Source organism: Ricinus communis, chromosome 6, assembly GCF_019578655.1.
Source record: "Ricinus communis isolate WT05 ecotype wild-type chromosome 6, ASM1957865v1, whole genome shotgun sequence".
In the NCBI taxonomy this organism is placed as follows: Eukaryota; Viridiplantae; Streptophyta; class Magnoliopsida; order Malpighiales; family Euphorbiaceae; genus Ricinus; species Ricinus communis.
Window position 1 is genome coordinate 16,311,907 of NC_063261.1, and position 23,357 is coordinate 16,335,263.

Sequence of the window (23,357 nt, forward strand, 5' to 3'; positions counted from 1 at the left end):
GTGAAAAACAAGTATTAACAGATTGATTTTTTTAGTTAATTAAATTAATAGTTTTTATTATTTAGTTCAGTTTTTGTTCTACAAAATAAAACAATTTAACTTGTTTAGATTGATTAACCGAACTATGCTTACCTCTAAATATACATAATTAACAATAAAAATTTGTGTTATTTTCAGGACCCAAGACAGATTTAGTTTGCTTCCTTAGAAATTTAGTTTGGTTTAATTTTTAAGAATCAAAACCAATTTGGTTTGTTCGGTTTGAAGCAAATAAAATCGGTTGAACCCAACTAAAATGACTTTTCATAATTATTAATAAATGTATTTTAATATTATATTAAAATTAATTATGTAAAGCAGAATTTATGTTAGATTCTGTTCCATCTTTGTTGAGCTTAATCTCCTAATTAGCTTCTAATTTTAACTTGTTAGAATAATTTATTCAGTTTTATTAATTGGGTTCAATTTTGAATTACATGAAATGACTGGTTGAAAGATCAGGCAATTATAGAAGCAACATCCCAAATGATATTTGCAGAATGGGTAAATAGCAGACATTGAACAGTTCCTTGAAAATGCAGATTTGGTTTGCCATGTAAAATTACAATCAGATCATATAGCAATCACAAATAAATGTTGCTTTTGCTTTTCATTTTTCTTTTTTCTTTCCCCCCTATTTGGTCATATAAAGGAGAGATATTTACATTTTAAGGATTCAGGAAGCATTAAATTTAAACAGTCAAGAAACAGTGAACCATAGATACAAACTGATCTCCAGCCAACCACTACCACAGCTTGCTTCTAAATCAACTAAAAGAGCCATTGAAAATAAATTATACAACTCTGAAAACCTAAAGAATACATAGCCTTCCAACCAACTGGCTTAAAGATGGGAAAAAATGAAAAGAAATTATATGATAATAAAAGCATTAAATAGGTGAAAAGAAAAAAGGAAGATAAAATAAGAGGAAGACCTCTAGAGAAATCTAACAAGTAACAATATCATTGTAAAGAAATGAAAAACAAAAGGCTCTCGAGTGTTTATGGGGAAGCAGCAGCTGGGATTGAATTTTCTATTGGTTTCTTTATTGAATTACTCTTCTGGCTGTAGCCATTGAGTGAGAGATTTTTTGTAAGATTGATCAGAGATGAAGGATTACTAGTTTTCTTGGTCCATGATTCTTCTTCATGTTTTCTTTCTCCTGATTTTGGATGTTTCTGCAAAAAGAAAGCAGAATTACAAAGTTACCACACAAGTGAGAAAACATTTAGTAATCAATCACTTCCTGTCCATCAGCAACGAAAATAAATAAATGCTATAACACAATAGTTTTTCTATCACTGAACTGGCCTAAGATGGGAAAGGCCATAACGAACCCATGCCATAAATACATTCAGCACTCCCAAGTATGAGCTTAGTTAGTGAAGTAGTATATCTCAGCAAGGTCATAGACACAGCACAACAGCATTAACACACACAAGCACGAAAAGGTCAACATAAATTTATCAACAGCACAATTAAGGACATAAACAAACATTGCAATTCAAAATACATCAACTGAAAAAACTAAATTTGGGACATGACTTTTTAGAGAAGTTGGGGACGTGTATCAGATGAGAAAAGCAATTGAGAAAATAAAGATCTATACAGCCCTTGCCAGAATTGAATTGAATTCATCACAGATACCGACAAGGTAAAGCACGCATGAAACTTGCAAACTGGTCTCAAGTCTCAAGTCTCACTTCAAAAGACAGGAAAATAACTAATGTATTGCTGCTAACACCATAGGGAAAACTCCCCACCAAATAATAGAGGAGGGGGAGGAACTTACTGGGAAATCACCATTGTTGTTTATTTCCATCCGCAAAGTTGCAAGCTTATTGCTCTTTCTAACAACAGATGTCTCTCGATTTTCATAGAAATTGAAATCATCTAATAATGATGCTTTAGATGAATAACCCTTAAAAATATTCAACATTTCCAAGCCTTGCTCGAATCCAATCTGCAAATTATAGCAAAATTTGTCAGATAGAACATGAAAAGTAATGGACATGAGCAGAGACTTTCATTTCTCGTGTAACCAAACTAGAAAAAAAAAATTATATTCATATTATAATTCCAACTCTTAGTTATTAAAACCAAACCAAAAAAAAATCTAAAAATGATGTTACATGACAGAAGAAGAAGACAGTAAATATTTTCAAGAGAAAATGAGATACCTCTTGGGTGTCCCTGCTAAAAGTTACAGGCCTCTTATCATTATTTTCAAGGATGATATGCCGCAGTTGATTGTTAGGAATGTCCTTTATGACATGCCATTTAACTGGGAAGAAACCACTCCACTTGTCAAGTTGCCAAAAGTCCATGTCCTTCTCGAAATCTACCTGCCCAACCATCTCAGCTAACCCAACAAACTGTCCACTTCCATTAACCTGAAGATAAGATGGAGAGCAACAGGGAAAAATTATGATTTCTTCAAAGCACATTTCAGACATTATTAGGATATGTAAACTGAAAGAATTTCACAATCTTCAATAGGAATATAGAAGTAGAAGGACATGCGTCTTCAACTAACCGAGAAAAAAAGGAAGATTGGACATTTTGTGCCAGTTTCACTTGATCGCTGTTCTGCTTCACAGAATGCTGCATCTAGCTTTTTATTGCCATTTGGGGTGCTCGCCCATACAGCATATTTAATGCTCTTATGGATGTCATCTTCATTGTAAGATTTTATAACATAGAACTTGGCATTTTTATACTCAGTTTTAAAATCTGCTTGGTTATACTGATCCCTACATACTGTAAATGCCAAGTCTTCCTTGGCAGAGGAGTCCAAAGGAGAAATTTTGTTAGAAGCCCTAGGACCACATGTTAGTTCACTTGAGGCTTCAAAATCATTGGTTTTATAAAATTTGTCTCTTGGTCTATTTCTATCATTTCCATTCCACATCCTTCCGTTTTGTCTGTAATTCATAGTACCGTTATGAGATAATGGACCTTGTTTATGAGCAGAAAATGAAGAAAAATTTCCTACATGATGGTATCCCTTCATGAGGCCTGCTGAGAAATCAGAACCCAATGGAGACACCTGCAAAATTGGAAGGTTGCATCAGCAAAATATCCTGAAGGAGAACCAACAACGAGATACTATAACAAAAATCCAAATATAGTACCAGTTGTCTATGGACCTTAAGACTGAACAATAATCCGCAAAACTTACCTTTCAAAAGAAGAAAAAGAGAAACAGGAAAGAGCCCAAAAACCTATAGTAAATATTTGGGGAAAATTTACACTAAAGCTTATCTTGCTTCCGTTCCATTCTAATTGAATAAAAACAAAGCAAACATTTGGCAAAAGATGGGAAATAGTTGATGCCACATGCAAGAGTAAATTAAATATAACCATGAAACATACAGATATATATACCTTGTTTAAAGGTCTATTTGGTTGCATATAATTTGACTTAGAAGATTTTCCACCAATATTGCCATTAGATTTCATAGAGTTCAAACCATTTGACTTAGCAGAACCATATTTTCCATTTCCAAAAGCAGCACTTCCATTTGAGACATCGCCAGCATATGTTGAATCCCATGAATAACAAGGCACAGCTGCTGATCCATATGAAACAGGATGCTGAAGATATCCAGAGGAAGAAAAATATGGTTGTTGACCAATACTTTGCCCCTCAACCCCAATAAGTGCCCCAGAAGCATATGGATTATAGCCTGGTAAATAATAGACTACTGATCCATTGTCTGACTGCATTCCCTGAAGATATCAACCAATAAACAGTAAAACAAGTAATCAACAAGATGCATTTGCATAAAATGTATTAGGCAGCATTTGTGCTGAGTTTATGTGAATAGATTTCTAAGTAAATGTTAAAAGAACATACAACATGAGATCCATCTGCTTGAAAATAACCATGATCATCCAACTGCGGGAAGGGCCCATTATATCCTGCAACATTGAATATTGAATATAAAGTGTAAATAGATTTAACTTCTCAAATCATAAATCAAGAGTTGCAGAACAAACTACAAGATGCAAAACTTCAATTGTTAGAATTTGTATGCTGTTTCCTAGACAATGCATATTCGTATATATGAGCCTCACATAGAGTGAAGATGTCTGGAGCTACCTCAGAACCTTACCTGGTCCATTCATGGCTACAACTACAAATCCTGCCATTATACGTGTAATCATGTTTCCACTTTTAAAAACGAAAGCTTTTTGAGGTCATGAAAATACACTAATGTGATAAAATGTTTCTTTTCTCTCACATAATTGGACCATCAGCATAAAAGCCCATTATGACCATGTGATGGTCACGAAATCAATTTTCATCAATACTCAATGTTATGCGGTAATACTAAAAAGTACACCTTATTACACTAGTCAACATACCTGCAAACCTATTATTTGTGTATTTAAGTAAGTAAACACAAGTCAATACAACTTAATCATAGTTCCACACTAGTTGGCACCAACTGTAATGATTGTTTCCACAATTCCCCCAGTGTTCAGAAAGATCTCGGACTAAAGTATAAGCTGGAACTGAATTAACTGTCTCAACTCCTAGCAATAATGTATACAAGAATACAACTGTCTCAATATCTCACCTGGGTAGTAATAGTTATAATTACTAGTAGGTGGATTATAAATGTTCTGCACTCCAACCGACTCTTTATCAGCCTCGCCTTTGATGCTAGAAATACCATCTGCTTCGCCTTTGATATTAGAAGTAGCATCCCCTGAAGAGGAAATCGATGAAGATGAGTAAGATGGTATTCCATCTTTTCCAGAAGCCTGAAAACAAAAATGTTCCAAGGAGAGTAAGTAGAGTAAAAGCGCAATCAGGTGGCTCCAAACATTAAGGGATTCCATTATTGCCATAACCATCCGTGCAAAACACAAAAAAGATAGCCAAATAATCTCAAAGAACTATTCTGACAGAACTCATGTAAAAATGAACGAAAAAAGCCATTTCCCTGGTTAACTATGCCTTGCAAATCCCCTTCATTACAAATGATTCAATTAACACTAACCCACCAAGTGAAGTTGTAGCAATGAAAAGATAGTAATGAACAAATACAACCAAGCTTCTGCACCTTAATAATGCTATTCGTCCAAGCTAGCATGTTGTGAAAAAGAAAACCAAAGCAGTATTGGATAAAAATGACATACCACATCATGCCCAGCCAATTTAAAAGCGGGATCTGAATTCAATCCGGTAGGAACAAGCTCAGCTGCATTGAATTGTCAAGAGTTAGACAATCCTTATCCAATATGATTGAAGCCAATTCATGAAATAACAAATCATATGAATACTGCACGAATACAGTTTATTAATTGCTAAGAAAGTCATGAATTTATATATCTTTACTCTTCAAACAAAAAGTATCTAACATCTAAAAGAAATAAACAAATAGTCACTACTGACACTTTTCACTCTACATCACTACAAAATAGACACAATTTATTTCCCATGGTATAACCAAGATAATAACATTGTATTCCACATAAACTCAAACCCCTTGTAGAAAACTTCACCAAACATGAAAGGACCAAACTTTTATCTTCTACTTCAATCAATGAGACGAAAAGTATGAAGAAAAAAGCTTAAGAACTTGTCAATTTAAAGCATATTCAAAAAGCAAATCAAAACCAGTAAAAAGAAGAGCATACATTTGTCGAGTTCCATCGCAGCGGCCATTGTCGATCAATAAATTAGCCCAAGTTAACGCCTATAAACAATATAGAGAAACAAAGTGTACAGCAAAAAATTTTAGAAAAAGAAAAATTAAGTCAAAAAAGAAGCACCAATCTTTTCTATATCAAGAACCAATCTTTTTAAAACTTAAAACAAAGGAGAACCCTCTACTCTACTATTCTAATCAAAACTTAAATCTTAAGATATCTCCTTTTATTATTAGAATTCAAACAAATAATTGAATAAATTAAAATATCCACAAATAAAAAAACGCGGTTAGACTACATCCACTAGGCGTACGTTAGCAACTTGCACGAAAATGGGAAATAAAAAGAAAAGATTCTGATTCCTCTTATTTTTTAAAATTTTTAATCCATTGATGGAAAGCACATAAAGATTCTGTTTTCTACAAGTCTTTTGATAGCGATTTCTTTTTGTCTTTCAAACAAAAAAACAAAAGTAAAATCTCAGACCCAAAATATCTAAAAAAACTTTAAATAATGGAAATATACAAAATTAAGATATTTTGAGTAAAAATCGGAAATTCGATTGCTGTTTGGTTGCTAAGAAATCGCAAGATACTCAAATTACACTACTTCAAAATTTATATTCTCAAAAAAAGAGTTCAAAAATTTATTTAAAAAAATTCAATCAACAATATTAAAAATTAGAAAAATCAACTCGATATAATATAGCTTCCTTGAAATTATGTTCTATAATTTATACAAAAAAAAAAATGAAACTTTTAAAATTTCTTTTTGGTTTAGAAACGCGTAGGCGAAAATCGACGGAAATGAAGAGAGATATTTGGAACAAGGAACAGACCTACAAAAAAGAAGAAGCGGATCGATGACCGACCAGGAACCGAGAGACCCGATCTGATGGAACCGGAAGCCCGCTTTTATTTGAGACTGATGAAGTAAGGAAAGTGAAGCAATTGAGTGAAGTGAGAGAGAAAAAGAGAGGAAGGAGGGTTTCAAATTATTGAAGGATCGGACGGCTGAGATTAGTTTCTGTTTTGAAAAGGACATAAACAAATGAGCAATTGGATCGTGTCGGGTTTATGGACTTTCAGACATTTTTTAGTTTTTTTTCTTTGCCTTTCTCTTTTCTAAACTTATGTTTGACTTCAAAAAATATAATTGATAATTATTCTCTTCGTTTTCTTATTATGTTTTGTTTGATGCAATTAATGTATCATTAAATAAATTAAATATATAAAATAATTATTAAATTTAAAATATATAATACTGATCCAGAAACCATTAAAAAGTTATTTATTCTTCGCAAAAAGGTCTAAATAAGTTTTAGAAATTTTTTATAAAATATAACTAAATTTTAAATTTTAAAAAATAATTTAATTATATTTTTTAAAGTTAAAAATAAATTTGTATTTTTTGATATAAAATCCAGTTAATTTATATAATAAGAAAACTATTTTATCCTTTTTCAGTTTATACTTTTATACAGGAGGATATATTAGTTTTATTAGTAGGTAAAAACTATAAAATAATAACTTTTTCTTCATTTTAATAAAGGCATCACCATAATTTTTAGTTAAAAAAAACTTTAATAGTATAATTTGTTCTATTTTAAAAATTCTAAGAGTATAATTAAAATATTTTATGTTTAAGGGTTAAACTAAATTTAGCTAAAAATTTAGAGACACATCTTTTTTTATTTATTGAATAGTTAAAAAGATAATAAATTGACTTTATTTTTTATTAATAGCGGACCTTTTGTATTAATATTTAATAAATTAAAATTTTGAAAAATTAATCTCATTTTTCTATAAATAATCAAAATTAATAATTTTGATGTTTAATTATTTTTTTATTTATAATATATATTAATTATACAAGAATCGACTGTATATTTAATTTTTTTTCAATGTAATATTCTTAAAAAGAATAATAAAATAACATAATTTAGTTTTAAAAAGTTTGAAATAAATATCTCTTCGTAAATACACTATATGAACCAAAACTACATTCTACAAATGGATAAAAGAATGACTATCTCTCATACAAAATAGTACTTTTATTTGAAAATAATTAAGGTTAATTCTTTTATTAAATATTTTATCAAAATAGAATTATTATAAATATGATAGTAAAAAGCTATTATATTATTTTGTATATTCTATTTTATTATATATTAAATTTAAGATATTGTATGATTTTAAATTTTATTAAAAAAATAGGGATGAAGATAGCAATTTATCCCGTATATATAGATATATCCATACATTCATTTCAACGGAGCGAACTCGCTTCGTTATCAATGACGGATGAAGACGGGTTTAAGTCACTTTTTCATTTTCATTTTATATAATATTCAAATTATTTATATTTTTTTTTATTTATAAAATATAAATAAATAAATATAATTTTTAAAATATATTAAGTATAATTTAAATCTATTTTTTTTTCTTTAACTATACTTAATAATAGTTAAAATATTAAAATATATATTTAAAAATATATAAAATAAATATAGTAAATATTATCGGCGGCCAGCCGAACCCACTTTTATTTTTCTTTTTCTTTACTGTCTTCGCCCCGATCCTTACCGAGGCAAGGATAGGGAAGGCGAAACCCGCCCCGGGTCGCCCATTGGCATTCCTAGGGAGGGAAGGGAAGCCTGCAGAACAAGTTTAACATCGAGTGATGATATAGTGGAAATGGGGCACTTCAAAATAGCAGATTAGTAGTTGACCCACGTGGAATGGGTAAGTGCCCTTTTGGGCTTAGCCCTACTGAGCCAGTGACTAAGGTTTTGGGTTGATTGATGGGCTACTGTAGAGACTCTTAAAATCCCAATGGATCCGCCGTGGGAACCAAACTCTCAGGCTGAACCTCCAACTGCGGCCGCCCGAGAAGGCTTTGGATTATGCTTGCCTCTCTTACTAAGTTCTAGCCCGTAAACATTTGGCTTCCCATTAGTGCTTTTATTGTACAATGTAAATTATTTATTTTTATGGAGAATAATTATCTACTCACAGTGCATGTTCCATTTAAAATAATAAAATATATATTAAGTATTTAATATCACTTTCTTATTTATTGTGGTGCATGTTTCATATTCATATTATAATTTCTATATTTTTATGTAGTAATTTTATAAATAGAGAGAGAGCTATGCAACTTTCGATAGCTTATGGTATACATTTACATGTCTTGATCAATGAAAAATATTTAAAAAAACGATTGATGAGTTGTTCCATAGGATCGGAAAAGGAAATGAAAATAAGTGATTTAATTGTTAATATCTGATTTATTCTGAAATCAAAATAGGATTCTCCCATCAATAAAAATCATTATTTTTTTATTCTTTTTTTAAATAATAAAATTTTCATTTTTATGAAAATCAAGTCAAACCAATTATAAATGATCAAATAAATGAAATAATAATTTATCATTTATGTATGTATTATTTTTAAATATTTGCTGCATACAATAATAATAATAATAATTTTAATATAATTATTTTTTTGAAAACATTATTATTAGAGTCAATAATAAAAAGAAATTAATTTTTATTTTATATTCAATCAAACAGCACATAAAAAAAATTATAAAAAAAAAGAATTATAAAAATTTAAACCTTGCTATTATTTAAGAAAAGAGAATTATAAAAAGAAAAAGATACATGATGTTTGTAATGATATTCATTCATATGTGATGGCTGCTTTTGATGGGACACATATACTTGGGGCATAATTTTGTCTTGAAATAGCAATCATAAGCATTAATTATGACATGAGGGAGCAAGAAAAAGAAGAAAAGAAAAGGAAAGTGAGATGGGAATTTTCGTTTTTGTTTTTTTTTTTTTTTTCTCTTTTCTTTCAGGTAAAATGTATAGAAATCAGAAATAGCATTTTGTGTACATTAGGAAAAAGAAAAAGTATAATACAAAGAGCAGGCACAACTATCAATTAAAAAGATTTGCAAGCTCTCCACCTAATAAAACAACACTTCATTAAAAGAAGTGCGAACCACAAAATTATTCCTACATCTATTTTGGTACCCAAATCTTCTTCTCTGCCTATATCTAAACCCAATATTTAAAAAAGGTAAAATTTACTTTTGCACATTAAAAAAGGAAAAGAAAAACTATGACAAAATCAAGCCAATTTAAAAGACAACATTGAAATTCTAAGGAGGGAAAAAAGAATTATCCAAAGCTTCTTATACCAAAAGATCTGATTTAAATTTTGCATATTTTTTCTCTGTTTCACTATTTTTCAATTGTTGGAAAATAACCGAAGAAGACGAAGAATGGTAATCCAACGAGTGATGATGGAATTCTGAGAGCATTTGGACCACTTCTCTCATTGTAGGACGTTCGATGCTATTTTCTTGGCTACATAGCAATGCGATGAAAAATAAATGCATTACTTCATCTTTAGGCACCATTGTTAGCCTTGAATCAATAACGTTCAAGACATCTTCTTTGCGGTTATTTGTTACTCTTTTGCTCCATTGTACAATATCTACCCCATCCCCAAAATCACCCACTGGTCGCCGGCCCGTGAGAAGCTCTAAAAGGACGACTCCAAAACTATACACATCACTCTTCTCATCCACCTTCAAAGTGTATGCATATTCTGTAACGATACAAAATTATAGGAAATATTAATTTCAATGTCACAAATTGAAGTAGTGCCAAAACAAGAAGAGAAAAACCACTAAAATTAGTTAAAGAGCAAAGACAAAAAGAGATGTCAACTTGCAATCAAAAAGCACAAAGCAGCCAACAAGAGATTTGTGGGTGGGAAGGAGAAATACACTTTACACGTAAGACCAAAATTAGGACAGTACAAAGAATCAAAGAAGATTGGCAATTACTATTAAGTACCTAAAAAAAATATTTAAGAAAAAAGGGATTAGAAATTAAAGAAAAAAAGACAGTGGTAGTGTAAATAGGTGGTGCATGTCGGTTAGCTTTCACTAATCTCAACGTGCTGTTACGTTAGAATCATGGTCAGACTGTAATCATGTGTCAGATTGACCTCTCAGATTGCGAGATCAGACATGAGAGTTTTTTATTTATTTATTTAATATTTTTTTGTTTGTTGTGGGCCCCAACGAAGTGCTTCTTTTCGAGTGGTGTGGTTACCAAAAAAATTCCATGTTTCATATGTTATGTTTACATGTACACGTCTAATTTGTCTACTTGTCTGTCTGCCCCCTGTAGCACAAATCACGGGTTGTTTTCTGCTGTCACTTTAGCACAAACACAGGTTTTATAAAATAAAAAAAAAAGAAAGAGGGGGAGATAAGATAACAACAGCACTTCACTTTCTTTGCCTGTGAAATGTGATCGATTCTTTGATATGAAGGAAGGAAGAAGAAGAAGGATTTTATGATATGATGGTAATTATACTACTAGGAATCAAAAATGTCACAACATTCCCTGGAAATGTGTGAAGCTCAATTTTATTTTGCCTGGTTAAGTTGATAATATATGAACATCTTCCTGAAGTTGTTGATTAGTTCAGTGTTGTACCTGTAAATTCTTATATAATTCTACAGATGTCTCCAAGTACTGCTGATCTCTTAGTATCAGAATTGTCCATGATTTTGGAAAGCATTAGCAATTGCAAAGTATTAAGCATAATGAATGTACTTACCAGGTGCTATGTAGCCGTAAGACCCTGCAATTGCTGACATGCATTCTGATGCCCCACCATCGATGAGGAATTTAGCTAATCCAAAATCTGCAACATGTGCTTCGAAGCTTGAATTTAGAAGAATGTTGTTGGATTTTACGTCTCGATGAACAATCAGTGGGGAACAGTCATGGTGAAGGTAGCACAGTCCTTTGGCAGCTTCAATGGCAATTTTGTATCTCAAATTCCAACTCAAGAATGCACCTTTTTTGCCGTGTAATGCCTCTCCCAGGCTTCCATTTCTCATGTACTCATAAACCAGCAAGTTGGTTTCCTTGTTGGAGCAGAATGCAAGCAATCTAACGATGTTTCGATGCCTGATGTTGCCTAGTGTTTGAATTTCTGCCCTGAAACCATGGTCATGACTGTGTGTACCGAAACCCAGTAGCTTTTTGACTGCAACTTCCACCCCATTTGGCATTTTTCCATGATAGACAATCCCTGCTCCTCCTCTACCAATAACGTTTCCATCTTTTACACATTCCAGGATGTCTGTGACAGTGAATTCTATCTTTTGGAAAGCTGTTAACTTCCAAGAATCCGAGCTATTTTTCTTGGAAGACTTGGCCTTGATTATAGCAGCGATTGCAAATATCAGAGAGCAGATCAGTAGGCCTAAAGCGAAGATCAGCTTGAAATCATTCGGTGCTTTTCCTGGTGTATTGGTGATGGCGGTGAAATTGCAAGGATTATTAAGGAGAGGACCGCAAAGTTGAGGATTACCCGCGAAAGACGAGGCATTAAAGAATGAGAACTGCCCGGATTCAGGCAACTTCCCTGAGAAATCATTGAAAGAGAAATCAGCAATAGTGAGACTTTTCATTGAACCAATGGACTTTGGAATGGTTTGGTTCAAGTGATTTCTTGATAAGTTCAGGTAATTCAAGATATGAATGTCGGATATCTCAGGCGGGATTAAGCCAGAGAGATTGTTCTGACTCATGTCAAGAAAAGTGAGATGGAAACAGCTTCCTATTTCAGGTGGAATTGAACCAGAAAGTGAGTTTCTACTAACATCAAGTTTTAGTACTTGACGGAGTACTCCTATAGAAGGTGGGATTGGACCTGAGAATTGATTTCCACTAAGAAGAAGGATTTGGAGGGAAGAGAAATTCGAGATTGAAAATGGCAGAGGACCTGAAAGAAGATTGTTTGACAGATTTAGTTGGCCTAATCTAACAGGTCTTGAAGAGCTATTACAATTCTCTGATAACGTCCCTGAAAGGACATTGTTCTGCAACTCTGCCAAATTCAGCTCAGGCAAGTAAATAAGTCCATCTGGAATGCTGCCATTCAAGTAGTTCTGTCCCAGCCTTACTCTAGTAAGACTATAGCATCTCCCCAGCCCATCTGGGATTGGCCCAAACAGGAAATTTTTCATAAGAATTAGAATCTTTAGCTGATTAGAGGAACACAAGCCTTGTGGGATTGTACCTGTAAGCTTATTTGAAGACAAATCAAGAGCCTGAAGCTTACCATTTTGGCCAAGTTTTCGAGGAATCTCACCAGTGAAATTGTTCATCCATAGCTCCAATGTTTCCAAATTAGGCAAGTCTGCCACATAATCTGGTATAGAACCATGCAGTCTATTCATGAACAGATTGAAGAGCTTCAGTTGTTTAAGACTGATGAACTCAAATGGGATTTCGCCGGTGAGTGCATTGTACGAAAGATCAAGATTCGCCAAGTTGGTCAAGTTGCCTAACTCTTTTGGAATAGAACCTGAAAGATGATTGATATACAGATGTAAAGTATCAAGCATCTTCAAGTTCCCTAACTCGCGCGGAATTGGACCATCTAATCCACAGCTTGATAAATCCATCTGAACTAGATTCATAAGATTGCCAAACTCTGCAGGAATACCGCCCTCAAAAACATTGTAATGCCCCAAGAAAATCTCCTTCAAGTTGGAAAGATTTCCCAATTCACCAGGAATTCTTCCACGAAGATCATTTCCCGCAAGCGAAAGATACTCCAACCCCACTAGTCTACCATAACTAGGTGGTATGTTCCCATAGAAGAAGTTCCCACCAAGATCTAAGTACCTGAGTTTCTTCAAGCTCAAAATGCCAAGTGGAAGAAAAGCAGTGAAGTTATTGTTGTAAGCATCAAACACTTCCAGATTCGCCATTTCTGAATAGTTCCAATCCAGACCACCACTGAATTGATTGTTTGAGATGTTAAGAAACCGAAGACTACTCAACCTGATAATCTCAACAGTGCCTGTGAAGTTATTTCCTGCAAGTGACAAGTTCACCAGTCGATCGAGCCTTGAAAGTTGAGGTGAAACAGAACCGTAGAGATTGAAATCTGTCAAGTCCAATGAAACAACTCTTCCTCTAGAACAACTAACTCCAACCCAAGAACAAACTGAGCTAGGATTCGAGGAATTCCACGTGCTCAAGAAAGGTTGAGGGAATTGAAAGCCTCGTTTAAGAGAGAGTAAGACATTGAAGTCACTAACCAAAGAAGCAGATGAAGAGTTTGTAAGGATAGAGAGTAGAGTCAGAAAAACAATGAAGAAGGGGACCATGGTTTTTCCTTAGTTTATCGTTGGGAGAAATTATTTTCAGGGGAATTGAATTTGGAAGGACTTGAAGCAAAGCCAAAGGGTAGTAATAGATTTTGTAGTAAAGAAAGGTAAAGTAGTGAAGAAGGGAATCTGAGAAACTTCAAGTGTGCATGGGCTTAAGGAATCAAACATCTTCAACAGAAAAGAGAGTCTTCAAATACAAGGAAGAAGCTAAGCCTCTCCTTTTCTTTGTTTCTCTTTTCTGTTCATCCTTTTCTTTTCTCTCTTTCTTTCTCTTTAAGTGGGTACTTGAAATCCTTGAGAAAAAATGGTTCTTCTTGTTATCTATTAAGCTCAAAGGAAAAAAGAAAAGGAAAAGGAGAAAAAAGGTAGAAGATAAAAGAGAAGAGGAGAGGAAGGAGGTTGCTAAATTATTGTAATTAAGGAAATAATTAATAGTAATTAAGAGATGGAAAATGATAAAGCCGTTGGATAACAGAAATTTAAAAGTTGTGATTAAGGGGTGGGAGGGAGAGAAAAAGTAAAGTTATGTATGGTGGCTCTTTGCTTTTATATTTATATGCATATGACAGAAATGCCCCTTTAGCTTTAATCAAAGGGATGATAGTGATGATATGGATGCTAGTCTCTTTCTCTTTTTAAGTCTTCTTTTTTATTGCCTTTGAATGAGAGTGAGTGAGAGAGAGAGAGAGAGAGAGAGAGAGAGATATGTTGGAATTGCACTTTCAATCATTTAAAATGGCTGCATTGTCCTGTTGTTTTTGATAAATGACAACCATATATATACAATATATGCATATCAGTGTTTCCCTGATTTTTTGCAATAACTCTCTCTATGTATTATCATTGCATACTAGTGGGGAAAATAATTGATGCATGACATTGTTATTTATTACAATGTTACATATGCTTTATATTTATATAGGAAAATTCTTCTCTAAGTTGTATAGAGCACTGACTAAGAAGAGTGTGATACATATGTACGAGTGTTTGACACTCTAATATTAAATAATTAATATATATTATTGTCATTTAAAACTAACGAATATGTGTCAATTATCTATCGACTTTATATATAGATGGCGATATGCATACAAAAATTTTCTTATATATATATTGCTTCAAATCCATTATTAAATTCTAATTTAAAGAAGTTATATCTATAATTTGAAATCAAGATTTCTAAATTATGATGAAATGCTCACTCTGAAAATTAAAAAAAAAAATTATATGCTATGTAATGATGTTTCATGGAATTCTCAAGCCAGGAGTGATTGAAATAGGCATGAGAATGATTATTTGTTTTTTTGGTAATGGGTATTGATAAAATGCAATGCAGTTCAAGAAAAGTAGCATGCCCCCAAGCTTCTTCTAATCCTTTTCATTATCTCATCATCTTAGGCTATAGCAACCTAGCTAGCAGGTACATTTTGGCAGTAGAAAAAGTAAAAAAGGAAATTAAGCATAACTTGACAACTATTTGAATAACTTTGAGACGTATATATATCTCACTCAGAAAATCATATTGTACTGAGAAATCCCATTACAAACAGTACCATATACAGCCATTAAAAATGGAACAAGATAAACAAGGGTGACATGGAAAAAGGAAAAAGAAAAGGATTAGCACCAAGATGATGCAGAGAGGACCCATCAAAAAAGAAAGTTGCATATAGACATGTGATCACAATCAGCCTTGTACTAGTACCACAATATGCATAGGTTGGATCAAAAAAAAAAAAAAAAAAATACATAGAATTGAAGTCACGCACCATTGTGTATTTTGATGCAATTGGGTAATTATCTATTAGCTATATAGTGTTGAAAATTCTTGTATTTACTTGGGTTTTTTTTTCTAATCTTTGAGTTGGGAACATGTGCCCTGCAAGAAACATCAGGTTGTAAGAAGTAAAAGATGATGATTATTAATATATCATTACAATGTTTGGTTGAATGATCAATATATAATTGTGTTGAATGGATAGATTGCATGGAAGATGGAACCAGTGGAAGCTTTAATTTCTTTCTTTCTTTCTTTCTTTTTTATTTTCTGGGTTTGAACAATTTGATCAACTTTATTCCTTCTTCTTCTTCCTTTTGCACTAGAGGGGGGTTAGGACCAAGAATTCTCTATATGTTTTAATGTGCATTTGAGCTTTATTAGAAGATGGAATAGTCTTAAAGAGAGGGCTGAAAAAGAAAAAGCTATCTAGCTAGCTAGCTAGCAACATTTATATAATATATATAAATGTAAGATTTCTTTGCTTTTGATCTTCCACTTCAAAAAAGAAAAAGGAAAGAAAAATCCATGAGAGGACCATGTCCATGTCCTTGACCCTCCTCTTCTCTTCCTTTCCTTTCTTCTTTCACATGGAAAAGAGTGCTCTTGTATTAACTTGAACTCAATCAAAACTTATTCTTTCTCTCTCACAGCTTCACTCACCCTCTTTGCCTCAAAAGAAAAAGAAAAATCCATGGCCACTCATACATGGGAAAGAGTGCTCTTGTATTAACATGAATGTTTCTCTTTCATGTGGCTTTTGTCATAAAATAGTGCTGTTGGCTCCACTGCTAAGTTGGTGAATATAAATTAAGGAGGGAAAGGAAAATAAGGGAGAGAAAGAAAAAAAAAAGTGAATTCTTCTTCTTTGAGAAAATTAGGAAAATTAAAAAAAAAAATGAAAGTAAATCTATAATTACCACTGACTAATATATCCAAATTAAAAGGAAAAAATAAACAAATTATTTTACTTACATAATTAATTTAGCTTTTCAAAAAATAAACTAAAGAAAAGATACTGTCTATTAATTTTCTCTTCTTATTTTCCTTTCCTTTCCCTTTTTTCCCAAACACAGTGTAAGGGAGGGTAGAAGGGTGCCCTTTTGAGGTGTCCCTATCTGTCTTATGGATGGGCAGGTCTGCCCCTCGTTGAAGAGTCACTATCTTGAGCCCTGCCGTTCCTCTCTCTCTTGTGGGCTGGAAATCCTTATATATGTATGTGGTCACTCAAAATTTAGCTCAATGGCTCTGCTATGCATGAAAGGCAATTTCCAAATGTATAATTTAAATATCAAATGTAATTTTTAGATGAAAAATCTTAGTTTATAATCAGGATAGGGTATTTATAATACATTTGATACACCAAACTTATAGACGATTTCGAGCGAAAAGAAATAATAATTTAAAATTTACATTAAATAACTTTAAAGACGTAAATAAAATAAAAAGAAAAATTTATTAGTAATGACATGATTAGAACTCTTTATATTGTAACAATTCTAAGTGGGAATATATCTCAGCTTCACTTTTGTTCCAAATCTTTCCATTTTCCAGATGCCTGAAAGCCACACCAATCCATTTTAAAGATTTCATATTTCATTTTCTTTGATTAAAAAAAGGGTTCTTTTTTTGTCAAACAAGGATCAAGTAATCTTAATAATTTCAAAAGCATGGGGAATTAAGACCAGATTGACTTGATTTTATGCATAGTTTATGTCTGCCATTTTATTGTCTGTTATATTTTTTCTTTTTCCATTTTGACAAGTTGTTTATGCCTAGACCCCTCCAAAAAAAGGGTCCATTGTCATATTCATAGAATCATAAGTATCCTGCTAAAAGAATAAGTCAATTTACATAATTTTGTATCAATGGGTTCTCATACTCTATCAGTCTCATAATTAGCCACCTCCTTCCTTCTTCAAAGTATAATAATTATCATATTAATAATGTGATAATGATCATAGGAAAGTGGGGGGAAAAAGGAAAAAAAAGAAAGAGAAACAAGAAGAATTGCTGACTTTCTGCAATATAATGGAACTGCTGTACACAGAAAGAAGAAGAACCAGGTTCCTTATCTTTCTTTCTTAAGGAATTATATTTAAAAGCAGCTTTAGATGTTACAGGTTGTAACATTCTTTTTCTGGCAGTTGCATTATTTAAGCAAAAAATGAACATGCAAAATAAATAGTTCTTCATTTGGCTAATATGGATTTTCCATGATTTAGATAGAGAAATTAAAGGGGTCTTTTACCTAATTAAGTAGAAAAAAAAACTTTCTCAAGTTTTGGTACAGAATTGTATGAAATTCTGTGTCAAGACAGGATTTGCCAGCATCAACAAGACCTGTAGAATGAAGTTGATATGCAATACTAGAAAACCTCAAATCCAATATGTCCCAGTCAATCAAGCTATTCTATTACATGTGTGTGGATTTTAGGCCTGTATTTTTATTCATCACATTTATGAGTGGTGTATGAAAGTGTTTATGTATTTATTGAAAATAATTCAGAATATATTAGATTAAATTGATAATTAAAATATTTTAATATTAAAAGTAAAATAAGATTTAAGTGTAAATTAAGTTAAATTTAAAATATTAACTTAGCTAATTAATATAAATTTAAGGGTATAAATATACTTTTAATGGAGATTAAATTATAAACTCTTATGCCAATACAGAGATACTTCAGTATTGAGTGACTACTTTTAGATTATTTGTACTTTAAAATGTTGACACTTAAAGTATTTTTTATTCAAGTCTTATATAAGAATTTACAATTGAATTTTTAATAGAATTTCCTTGCAACTAATCCTTTATTAGTGTGATATGTAGTAAAAATAAAATTCATTTAGAAATTGACTTAGAGTGAAAGAGAAGAGAGAGATGAATGAAGAAAATGAAGAGTAATTTTATTATAATGAAAGAATCTCATAATATTAAGTTGATTTGAAAATTTGATCAAATTTTAATAAAATTTAATTTAGTTATATATTTATATAGTCTTAAAAATTTAATGAAACAAAAATTTCAAATGAATTTTATTTATACTAAACACACAACATAAATTTATTAATGAATTCTAAAAGAAAAATAGAATTCATTTATACCAAACACAACATTAATTAATTAATCCACTCTTACTTAAGTCTCATTAATATATTTTTTTTTGTAATTATATGACATAAATAAAACTAAATAACCTCATTAATAATGAGTTCATAATTAATTTTATATTATATAACTTGGTGCCTCTAAATTTGATAATCTATGAAACTGTTAGCCACAGTATCCTCAGTTCTGAGGAACAATTGTAAGGAATTATGATGAAGAATGTGACTATACAGAGAGTGATCTCCCAGTGTCTTATCTCTATTATGACATGAAGCAAAAAAGGTGTCTAGAGGGCTAAGATTTTTTCCCTTTTTATCAGATTGGTAAGAGTAATTGTACAGAACCCAGTAGCAGTCTGATTGATTTTTTCTTTTTTAATTATTATCTTACTAAGTTTCTGCACAAACCAATTCATATATTCATATGCAGAAGCCATAAGAAGAAGTGTTGCAGCATCCATTCATGCTTTTTAACAATGGCAGAAGGTAAATGCATGGCGCGTGAGGTGTACCCTCCAATTATTTAGGAGCAAAGTGCCTTTGCATTAGCCGGCCTCCTGCCGGCATCCCTTCACCACTCTATCCTCCACAGTTCGCAGAGCAGCACTCTGGCAACAAGCAATTTATCCTCACAGTTTTACAATCTTTTCGAATTCTGTACACTTTGATTCACTTGTGTTTTTCTTTTTCTTCTATTTTCTTAGCCTCTTCCTTTCCATTCTGACGTTCACTTTTAAAAATAGTCAGCTTGAGTTGCAGTGCCCCATTTCTTGAATTGAATTCTGTTTCAAGTATGTATTACCAATTATTTACTCGAAAGTCATATGATGATGATGATGATGATGATGATGATGGCAAGAATAAGTTTCTTGAATTACCTGGAGCATTGTGTTTTGTTTCTTTATAAGTTCTTTAATTGTTTATTTCATGGATTAACTTGTTATGGGTATGTTATTGCATGAAATTTTACTTGTGAAGGTTCTGAAAAGTTCTTTTCTTTTCCAATCTTATAATATTGAAAATATTTTAGTTTCAGTTTATTTCAACTTTAGTTGGTCAAATGGTTTATTAGCAAGAGTTTTTTAATAAAAAATGGATTGATAAAGGGCTATGGAATTTTAAATTTATTGTCCTTCTAAATGTATTTCATTATCTTTTTTACGAAGTGTATCGAATTTTATGGATTGATTACTGAAATTTGATATATAAATAAAAGAAATTGCTAGTATTACATAAATAAAAAGAATGAAGTATATTTTAATAGGCTCGGTGAGGTGATGTTTCCTTTTGTATACTGAACCGATAGATGATTGATATATATTTATTAGTTTTAATATATCAATTATAGTACTAAAATGTACACTTTTATAAACATGTCATTCTCTTATTTATTGTGATATATACATAAAGCCTAGAAAATTAACACATTGAGAACATTTGTGTAAAGGACTAAGAAAGGGGAGAATCAAGTAACACTCAAGTACAGATCTTCAGTATTCAAACTTCATTTCTTTCATCATTAGCAAGGCAATGATTAGTCTTATGTAAATTTTCTTAATCTCGAAGCTTTACATAATTAACACATGACCTTCTTTCTTAGGTTAGATGCTATAATCAAACAAAAATCTGCATTAAGTTGACCTAATTTTTGTCTTTTTAGATGGGTGTGTAGAGTCTAATCTATTTTACCTACATCTTGTTTACTCTATTTAATCAGATAATTTCAAAAATATAATACCCACACTAGTTCAGTAGATTTAAAAATCACATTTTCTGAACTTAGAATAATATATTAAAAGTCCTTATGATCAAGCCCTGGTCAATTTTAAGCTAATTATAAACTGTTAAAAAATAAGCATACCCTCCAACTTAAACTTGACCATCCAATCTCTAGAGAGTTTAGAGAACATATGAAAGTTGATTTATCAGACTCAATAATGGGTCAAAAAATTTTGTTCTATAAGCCAATTCAAAAATGTACACTGTAAAGGATAAAGAAAAAGGCAAAAGAAAAGGGATGTGAATGAAAATAAGAAAGAAAAAGGTCCAAATGTACAATTAAAAAAAAGAAAAGAAAAGAGAAAAAGTTAAGGGCAATAAGATATATAGGTACCATTTTCTTGGGTAGTAGCTAATTAATTGGTGAGAGAGACAAAATAATTAGAGTATAATATAAGAAATGAAATAATTGGCATGTAAAAGAACATTATTGTCCTTTGACAAGGAGAGCCCTCACTCATGAAAAAGAAAAGCATGAGGCATAAGAAAGACAAACCACATTTTAGTAGCCATCTTTGCTTTGTTTTCAGGCTTAAAACCCTTTGAACACCTTTGGCAATGCCCTAAAGAGCTTTCCTTAAAAGATGGATGGATGCACAGGTTGTGTTCTATTTAAAGGGTAAAAGGAAAGTAAAGTAAGTACCATTGGAAGGTGCCAAATGGCCAAATGGTCCTCATCTTATTATGCAACCGTTGGAAAAGGGGAAAAAGAGAAAAAGGAGAGGGATTGAATTTAAAGGTAAATGAAAGCAAAAAAATAAAAATAAAAATAAAAATATAAAAATGAAAAACAAAGATTGCTTCCAGTAAAGCTTGTAAATGAATAAAGTCTTGTTTATGCTCTCATTCCTTTTATATGTTCTTCAAATTTATGGCCAGTGAAGAAATGAATCTGATACTTGATTTGTGTGTGGCTTGAAATCTATAAAATTTATAGAATTTATTTTTAAATTTAAAATTTATATGCTTTGAATAAAGTAAAAATTAATTATAAATTTTATATAATTAAATTAATATAGATTCAGTTATAGCTAAACTAAATTCTAATAAAATAAGTATAATTTTTAAATAAATTCTATATTAGTTTGTCAACATATTTCATAACACATGACTATCTCTTTCAACTCTATTATTCTATTTTTTTCTCATGCTTTTTTTTTTCAAATAAAATGAACTTCTTAATACATTTCAACCAAACATATTTTATTAAAACTAAGCACAAATATGTTCGGACAAACATATGAAAAAGAAAATAGTAATAACTAACAATAATGAAATCTAGAGATTTACTAATTTAGTTGTTTCTCCATTCTTTATCTCATTAGTTTTTAGAGAAGTTTGAAAAGTGAAAGCAATGAATTTGTAAGATAGAATTTGACTATCATAAAATATAAATACAAGTTAAAATAATTTATTTATTAATTTTCAGATTTTTTTATTTTAAAAAAACTTTTTAGTGCATATTTTTTGAATTTTTCTTATTTTATTTTTTATACATATTTATCTAATTATTTATTCTATGGATGGCATTTGAATTTAAAACAAAATCAACAAACTTTTGGATTAGTTTGTGTGTTGTCAAGCAAATCAATTCAAGAAGATCAATTATGCTATTTAAAGCTCCACTGCAACTTTTTGTCTTTTGCATAAATAAGAAAATATGAGAGCCAATTGGTAATTAAAGAGAATAGAGGGGAATGGCGGAATCTGAATTTTTCTTTTCTTATTATTATATAAGATATTGATATAGTCTGTTCAGGGAAGTTGAGGGACTAATTTGAATTTTTTTATCTATCATGGTACTATTATATAATTATTGCACAAGAAAAAGAAAGAAAAGGGGGCAATAACGTCCTTAGTCACTGTTCAATGACAAAAGTCCCCTATAGATTGAGTGATAATATGGCAGTCTCCTCCAATTCATCATCACACAAAATTTGGTGAGAGCAATCCTAATAGGGCTATGGAAAACTGTAGATACAATATAATTTAAAGATTTAAAAGCAAAGTCACCATTATAATTTTAATTTTCTTCCTCTTATCTATTTTCTTTATGCATTCTGATTTGAGTATCGACGTGGATAGTAAAAAAAAAAAGTATATTTGTCACTAGCTCGAACTTTCTTTACCTAAGTTGATTCACATGATAGAGCAATTCCACATTGAATAGTTTGTTATTGATTATTACTGTATTATTTATTTATTGCAAAATGTATTTTTAAGCCTTTAAATTTTTTAGTTCTGTTTTATTGAGTTTTTTAATTTTTATTTTGTACCATTGAACCCTTTTACTTTTATTTTTGATCTTATTGAGAATCTAATAGTCTTTAATCAAAGTAAAATTAAAAGTACAATGACTCAATAAAATAAATAAAAATTTCATAAAATATGTGTAAGAAGTCCTTAATAAAACTAAAAACAAAAGTATAAGACCTCAATAAAATAAAATAAAAATACAAGAACTCAATAGAATAAAACTGAAAAATTTAGAGATTTAATTTTTAATTTTCCAAATACCTATTTGCCAACTAAGAATCATTATAGTATATTAACCACATTAAAACAAATAGGTATTTGGAAAATGCACAAAAAAATATTATGGTTAGGCAATTTTTTATTATAGTGTGACATTAATATAAAACTTCAAAATTAATTTTTCCTATTAAAATTTTAAAAATATATACTATTAAACAAATAGTAAATCTATGAATGGTGAGTTGAATATAATTAGTTATAAACTAAATCACTCGATAAATAATTTTG

General features: G+C 31.0%; 2 protein-coding genes across 2 annotated transcripts; both read right to left on the bottom strand.

The window, feature by feature from the left end:
* Nucleotides 1-699: 699 nt before the first annotated feature.
* Nucleotides 700-6,804, bottom strand: LOC8263280 (YTH domain-containing protein ECT1). Its single transcript, XM_048376224.1, has 10 exons — nucleotides 6,543-6,804; nucleotides 5,693-5,751; nucleotides 5,192-5,253; nucleotides 4,627-4,813; nucleotides 3,900-3,964; nucleotides 3,428-3,772; nucleotides 2,577-3,089; nucleotides 2,221-2,433; nucleotides 1,833-2,003; nucleotides 700-1,218 (listed from the first exon to the last, which is right to left on the bottom strand). The coding sequence occupies exons 2-10, from the start codon at nucleotides 5,718-5,720 to the stop codon at nucleotides 1,042-1,044; spliced, it is 1,761 nt and encodes a 586-aa protein (XP_048232181.1). The 5' UTR covers nucleotides 5,721-5,751; nucleotides 6,543-6,804; the 3' UTR covers nucleotides 700-1,041.
* Nucleotides 6,805-9,582: 2,778 nt separating this feature from the next.
* On the bottom strand, nucleotides 9,583-14,454 carry LOC8263279 (leucine-rich repeat receptor-like serine/threonine-protein kinase BAM3). Its single transcript, XM_002526405.4, has 2 exons — nucleotides 11,353-14,454; nucleotides 9,583-10,326 (listed from the first exon to the last, which is right to left on the bottom strand). Exons 1-2 carry the CDS (start codon nucleotides 13,922-13,924, stop codon nucleotides 9,908-9,910), a joined length of 2,991 nt encoding a protein of 996 aa, XP_002526451.2. The 5' UTR covers nucleotides 13,925-14,454; the 3' UTR covers nucleotides 9,583-9,907.
* Nucleotides 14,455-23,357: the final 8,903 nt, after the last annotated feature.

Coding starts and splice junctions, on each gene's coding strand:
- LOC8263280 (XM_048376224.1), bottom strand. CDS start 5,720: ATGGCCGCTGCGATGGAACTCGACAAAT. Junction 3,965..4,626: donor TTATAACTATTACTACCCAG/GTGAGATATTGA, acceptor TCAATGTTGCAG/GATATAATGGGCCCTTCCCG. Junction 3,090..3,427: donor CAAATAGACCTTTAAACAAG/GTATATATATCT, acceptor CCAATTTTGCAG/GTGTCTCCATTGGGTTCTGA.
- LOC8263279 (XM_002526405.4), bottom strand. CDS start 13,924: ATGGTCCCCTTCTTCATTGTTTTTCTGACTCTACTCTCTATCCTTACA. Junction 10,327..11,352: donor TTACGGCTACATAGCACCTG/GTAAGTACATTC, acceptor GTATCGTTACAG/AATATGCATACACTTTGAAG.